General features: G+C 47.8%; 1 protein-coding gene across 1 annotated transcript in view; it reads right to left on the reverse strand.

The window, feature by feature from the left end:
- The window catches only part of LOC139762798 (uncharacterized), a 199,554-nt gene that overhangs the window by 15,536 nt on the left and 176,518 nt on the right, over window positions 1-7,500 (reverse strand). The window contains exon 5 of the mRNA XM_071687953.1: window positions 3,976-4,509. Within this exon, the coding sequence (XP_071544054.1) occupies window positions 3,976-4,509 (534 nt within the window). The remainder of the gene's footprint in view (window positions 1-3,975; window positions 4,510-7,500) is intronic.

Below are 7,500 nucleotides of genomic sequence, written 5' to 3' on the forward strand. Positions count from 1 at the left end.
CCACAACACCCCACACCCCACCACAACACCCACAACCCCACCACAACACCCCACAACCCCACCACAACACCCCACAACCCCACCACAACACCCCACAACCCCACCACAACACCCCACACCCCCACCACAACACCCCACACCCCCACCACAACACCCCACACCCCACCACCGGGTATAACACAGCGATGTATGCATTTCTATGATCGTCAAAGATGTATGCATCAAATGGCATGTCTTTTAACACCCCCCCCCCTTCAGGCAACATCTGCTCCCCCCCCCCCCAAAAAAAAAAAAAAAAAATATATATATATATATATATATATATATATATATATATATATATATATATATATATAGCAAGTATTGTGTCTTCAATAATCTTTTATTCTTTTTTTTTTAAATATAAGATTAAAAACGATATTAATCTAGACACAATACTTGGTATGTATTTATATACAAATACAAATATATAGCAAGTATTGTGTCTTTCTTTTTTTAATCTCATATCTAAAAAACAGAAAAGTTTTTAGAACATGTATGTTTATGTAAACTGCCATGTAACAGGTGTCCAGATGGCCAAAAAGCCTTATAGATGAAGCCAACACCTGGCTATATCAGCATACACTATACCAGACAATATACGTATATATAGGTCTGATATACTGGTATAACACGCGACGCAATCTTTACTATACCAGAACATACACGTATATATGTGTGATATACTGGTATACCACACACGACGCAATCTTTACTATACCAGACAATATACGTATATATAGGTGTGATATACTGGTATAACACGCGACGCAGTCTTTACTATACCAGAACATACACGTATATATGTGTGATATACTGGTATACCACACACGACGCAATCTTTACTATACCAGACCATATACGTATATAGGTGTGATATACTGGTATAACACGCAACGCAATCTTTACTATACCAGACCATACACGTATATATGTGTGATATACTGGTATACCACACATGACGCAATCTTTACTATACCAGACCATACACGTATATAGGTGTGATATACTGGTATAACACACGACGCAATCTTTACTATACCAGCCCATATAGGTATATATAGGTGTGATATACTGGTATAAACGCGACGCAGTCTTTACTATACCAGCCCATATACGTGTATAGATGTGATATACTGGTATACCACACGACGCAATCTTTACTATACCAGCCCATATACGTATATAGGTGTGATATACTGGTATAACACACGACGCAATCTTTACTATACCAGGTCATATATGTATATATAGGTGTGATATACTGGTATACCACACGACGCCATCATGTTGTCGCCCTAGGTGTTCGTCTCGTGTGGGCCACACAGTCATGGAGACACAGCTATTTGGCGAGTCACTCCCCCAGTGGCCTATATAGGGTCCCAGCTGGGGCGAGGGCCAGATCTCGCGCGATCTGCCGAGGTCACGTACTCTCTCTCCCCGCGCACCGGCGGCGGCGGGAGGAAGAGACACGGGAGGAGGACGAGGAGGAGGAAGAGGAGACACGGGAAGAGGACGAGGGAGGAGGAAGAGGAGACACGGGAAGAGGACGAAGAGGACGAGGAGACACGGGAGGAGGAAGAGACACGGGAGGAGGACGAGGAAGAGGAAGAGACACGAGAGGAGGACGAGGAGGAGGAAGAGACACGAGAGGAGGACGAGGAGGACGAGGAGACACGGGAGGAGGACGAGGAGGAGGAAGAGACACGAGAGGAGGACGAGGAAGAGGAGGAAGAGACACGAGAGGAGGACGAGGAAGAGGAGGAAGAGGCACGGGAGGAGGACGAGGAAGAGACACGGGAGGAGGACGAGGAAGAGGAGGAAGAGGCACAGGAGGAGGACGAGGAAGAGGAGGAAGAGGCACGGGAGGAGGACGAGGAAGAGACACGGGAGGAGGTCGAGGAAGAGGCACGGGAGGAGGACGAGGAGTGGAGGAAAAACACAGGGTTTCCCGTCTCCATAAACACTCATAAATTCCCCATTTCTCTTGGCAGTTTTCTTCGCCTCTGGTGTTGCAGGTGTGGCCAGGCCCCGGGGCCTTGGTGTCTACAGGAAGGAGCCGTGGGCAATATGCCAGACACATCAAAAGTCTCGTGTGGCGCGGGGAGGGAGGGGGCGGACACAGTGGTTAGGTTAGGTTCATAACCAAGGATACGAAGACTCAACCTTGAATATTGGGGTGGGGGGATAATTACGATGAATATTGGGGTGGGGGGATAATTACGATGAATATTGGGGTGGGGGATAATTACGATGAATATTGGGGTGGGGGGATAATTACGATGAATATTGGGGTGGGGGGATAATTACGATGAATATTGGGGTGGGGGGATAATTACGATGAATATTGGGGTGGGGGGATAATTACGATGAATATTAGGGGGTTAATGAGGATGAATATTGGGGTGGGGGGTCAACAAGGATGAATATTGGGGTGGGGGGTTAATAAGGATGAATATTGGGGTGGGGGGTTAATAAGGATGAATATTAGGGGGTTAATAAGGATGAATATTGGGGTGGGGGGTTAACAAGAATGAATATTGGGGTGGGGGGTTAATTAGGATGAATATTGGGGTGGGGGTTAATAAGGATGAATATTAGGGGGTTAATTAGGATGAATATTGGGGTGGGGGGTCAACAAGGATGAATATTTGGGCAGGTAAGAATATTCATGTGAGCAACGACCTCTGAGTAAATCAATTAACGCCTCCTTAATACGCATCAATAACGCAATTTATCACAGTGACTCACACACGAGTGATAACTGTGCACCTACAACGATAAATATATATAAATACCATTATCACATCTTGGTGAAGGACGTACGAGTTATTGAAGAGATGGCCCGAACCCATCTTTATACCCTACGTGTCACATATATACGCTGGTCTTCCTCCATCGCGATGAACAGACCTTTACAGTACCTTACAGAGACCATTCATCGACAAGCGATGAACCAATATCCTCCCAGGGTCGTACCGTCGTGCTCAAGGGTCGTACCGTCGTACTCAAGGGTCGTACCGTCGTGCTCAGGGGTCGTACCGTCGTGCTCAAGGGTCGTACCGTCGTACTCAAGGTGTCGTACCGTCGTGCTCAAGGGTCGTACCGTCGTGTTCAAGGTGTCGTACCGTCGTGTTCAAGGTGTCGTACCGTCGTGCTCAAGGGTCATACCGTCGTGCTCAAGGCGTCGTACCGTCGTGCTCAAGGTGTCGTACCGTCGTGCTCAAGGGTCGTACCGTCGTGCTCAAGGGTCGTACCGTCGTACTCAAAGTGTCGTACCGTCGTGCTCAAGGTGTCGTACCGTCGTGCTCAAGGTGTCGTACCGTCGTGCTCAAGGGTCGTACCATCGTGCTCAAGGGTCGTACCGCCGTAATTATTTTTCAAAGTCTTATCGCACGTCTACTATTTCCCGAAGCCTTATCACAAGTATATACATCTTCGTCTACTATTTCCCGAAGTCTTATCACAAGTATATACATCTTCGTCTACTATTTCCCGAAGTCTTATCACAAGTATATACATCTTCGTCTACTACTTCCCCGAAGCCTTATCACAAGTATATACATTTTCGTCTACTATTTCCCGAAGCCTTATCACAAGTATATACATTTTCGTCTACTACTTCCCGAAGCCTTATCACAAGTATATACATTTTCGTCTACTATTTCCCGAAGTCTTATCACAAGTATATACATTTTCGTCTACTATTTCCCGAAGCCTTATCACAAGTATATACATTTTCAAACTCTTAAGTAAATATATCCTATACTTTTCCACGCTACTTCGAGCATCACTTTTGACCTGGGCACTTCCCCCCCCCCCCCCCCCCCGACCCTGAAGGTTCCGGTCTCGTAATATCCTCCGTCATTCATCCATCAACCCACTGAAGCAAAGCCCGGGTTTCGAACCCACTGAAGCAAAGCCCGGGTTTCGAACCCAGTGAAGCAAGCCCCGGGTTTCCAAACCCACTGAAGCAAGCCCCGGGGTTTCCAAAACCCACTGAAGCAAGCCCCGGGGTTTCCAAAACCCACTGAAGCAAGCCCCGGGGTTTCCAAAACCCACTGAAGCAAGCCCCGGGGTTTCCAAAACCCACTGAAGCAAGCCCAAAACCGGGGTTTCCAAACCCACTGAAGCAAGCCCAAAACCGGGGTTCCCAAACCCACTGAAGCAAAGCTCGGGTTTCGAACCCACTGAAGCTAGCCCCGGGGTTTCCAAAACCCACTGAAGCAAGCCCCGGGGTTTCCAAAACCCACTGAAGCAAGCCCAAAACCGGGGTTTCCAAACCTACTGAAGCAAGCCCAAAACCGGGGTTTCCAAACCCACTGAAGCTTGGCCGGGTTTCGAACCCAGTGAAGCAAGCCCCGGGGTTTCCAAACCCACTGAAGCAAGCCCGGGTTTCGAACCCACTGAAGCAAGCCCAAAACCGGGGTTTCCAAAACCCACTGAAGCTTGGCCGGGGTTTCACATTCCCTAGAGTTAATGAAGCGAACATAATGTCGCTTTATCAATTTCATTTCTCAGATAAAAAAAAAGGGTCAGGAGGGGGGGGGTCAAGGGTCGTCAGGGGGGTGGCTGGGGGGGTTGTCGTGTGTTGTTATCTTGGGGGGTCGTCGTGTGTTGTTATCTTGGGGGGGTCAAGGAGGGTCGTCAGGGGGGGTGGTGGGGTCGTCGTGTGTTGTTATCTTGGAGGGTCGTCAAGGAGGGTCGTCAGGGGGGATGGTGGGGTCGTCGTGTGTTGTTATCTTGGAGGGTCGTCAAGGAGGGTCGTCAGGGGGGATGGTGGGGTCGTCGTATGTTGTTATCTTGGGGGGTCGTCGTGCGTTGTTATCTTGGGGGGTCGTCGTGCGTTGTTATCTTGGGGGGTCGTCAAGGAGGGTCGTCAGGGGAGGTCGTCGTGTGTTGTTATCTTGGAGGGTCGTCAAGGAGGGTCGTCAGGGGAGGTCGTCGTGTGTTGTGATCTTGGTGAGCGGGGGGGGATGGGATGATGTCGTCGCCCAGCCTCGCCAGGAAACAAGGGAGACAGCGTTCCTGCATCGCGTAACAGACAGATGGATCATGATGGGTCCAGGTTGTCTGCCTCACCTGGACATGAATAAACTACCCATTCTGCCATCGAGCGTTGGGACCGCGAGTGACCACAGGAGGAGGAGGCGGGGAAGACATCCCATCCCCTGTTACACAGGAGCTATGCACAATGCTGGAGGCAAAAAGAGCTGGTGGTGGGGAGGAAGAAAGGTGATTTCTGGACGCAAAAAGGAGGAAGAAAGGTGATTTCTGGAGGCAAAAAGGAGGAAGAAAGGTGATTTCTGGAGGCAAAAAGGAGGAAGAAAGGTGATTTGGGGAGGAAAAAAGGAGGAAGAAAGGTGATTTCTGGAGGCAAAAAGGAGGAAGAAAGGTGATTTCTGGAGGAAAAAAGGAGGAAGAAAGGTGATCTCTGGACACAAAAAGGTGATTTCTGGCGGCAAGAGGTGGGGAGGAAAAGGTGATTTGGGGAGGAAAAGGTGATTCCTGGAGGCAAAAAGGAGGTGGGGAGGAAAAGGTGATGTCTGGAGACAAAGAAGAGGGGCGATAGGTGATTCATGTCCAACGAGGTCGGTTCTGAATGGCCTCCAAGGTGGGTTACAGGGATTGACGACCCTTAACTAGGGAGGAGGAGGAGGGAGTGGGGGGGGGGGTTGTTCAATCACCTGGAACCGTGTCATTTCATCGAACGCTCGTCTCTCCGTTCTCTGACGGAGCAGTGGATCACCGAGCGAACGCCTGACTGCGTCACGATATTGTCTGACTGCGTCACGATATTGTCTGACTGCGTCACGATATTGTCTGACTGCGTCACGATATTGTCTGACTGCGTCACGATATTGTCTGACTGCGTCACGATATTGCCTGTGCGTCACGATATTGTCTGACTGCGTCACGATATTGTCTGACTGCGTCATGATATTGTCTGACTGCGTCATGATATTGTCTGACTGCGTCATGATATTGTCTGACTGCGTCACGATATTGTCCCACAATCATGCTCGCTGCTGAGCGACCCCCCCCCCCCCTGTGCATGGACGGGGTAGAGGGGGGGGCGTGGGCGAGAGGGGGGGGGCGAGGGGGGGGGAATTATAAGTCTCTCGAGGCTAATGGGTCGTTAGTACAGGGTTGTTAAGGTCGACTAACTGCCATGATGAATTGCGCTCAATTGATCATTCGTACTTTGTGTAGGTGTGTGTGTGTGTGTGTGTGTGTGTGTGTGTGTGTGTGTGTGTGTGTGTGTGTGTATGTGTGTGTCCAGACTTTTGGACAACACTGTACACAGGAATTAAATATTTGGTGGACGGCAAAAATGCTTTTAAAAGCTATCTTTTTTTCCCCCTAAACTCCAAAGAAACCCAAATTATTTAGTCAAAACTGAAAGTAAACATCTGAGGTGTCTAAATCCAGTCCCTTTTTTCCCTTCATTTAACTATCTCATGTTTCTTCTTTTTTTTTTTCAGTTCAGTAGTGCAACCCCGTCCCGTTTTCCTTAGCGAAAAAATAATGATAATCTGGATCGTTTTAATGAGCTAATGTGAGTCTGAGTGATGGGCGTAATGGCTTGAATACGACCCCACGGTGTGTGTGTGTGTGTGTGTGTGTGTGTGTGTGTGTGTGTGTGTGTGTGTGTGGCTACACCTGGCGATCAGCTCAACCAAACCCATCCCAGGGTTGAACTCCCGCACGCAGTTGGGGCCGTCCCCCTAATACAGGATTACGGGCCATTTCCTCCCTGGTAATTGATGTGAAGTGATACAAACCCCACCCCAGAGTTGGGGGGGGGGGGGCAGACACGAGGCTAATCGCCAGTTAAAGTGGTCGCCTGTCAACCACACACAGAGATCTGCACGGGCAAGAATCTAGCACCCGAATTTTGGTGGGTTCTATATATTATTTATCTATTTTGCTTTGTCGCTGTCTCCCGCGTTAGCGAGGTAGCGCAAGGAAACAGACGAAAGAATGGCCCAACCCGCCCACATACACATGTATATACATACACGTCCACACACGCAAATATACATACCTATACATCTCAATGTACACATATATTTACACACACAGACATATATATATATTTTTTTTTTTTTTTTTTTTTCATACTATCCGCCATTTCCCGCGACAGCGAGGTAGCGTTAAGAACAGAGGACTGGGCCTTTGAGGAAATATCCTCACCTGGCCTTCTTCTCTGTTCCTTCTTTTGGAAAATTAAAAAAAAAAAAATTAAAAAAAAAAATTAAAAAAAAAAAAATATATATATATATATATATATATATACATATATATATATATATATATATATATATATATATATATATATATATATATATATATATACACATGTACATAGTTCATAGTGTCTGTCTTTATTTGTTCCCATCGCCACCTCGCCACACATGGAATAACAACCCCCTCCCCCCTCATGTGTGCGAGGTTGCG

The sequence above is a fragment of the Panulirus ornatus genome, chromosome 44 (assembly GCF_036320965.1).
Source record: "Panulirus ornatus isolate Po-2019 chromosome 44, ASM3632096v1, whole genome shotgun sequence".
Lineage (NCBI taxonomy): Eukaryota > Metazoa > Arthropoda > Malacostraca > Decapoda > Palinuridae > Panulirus > Panulirus ornatus.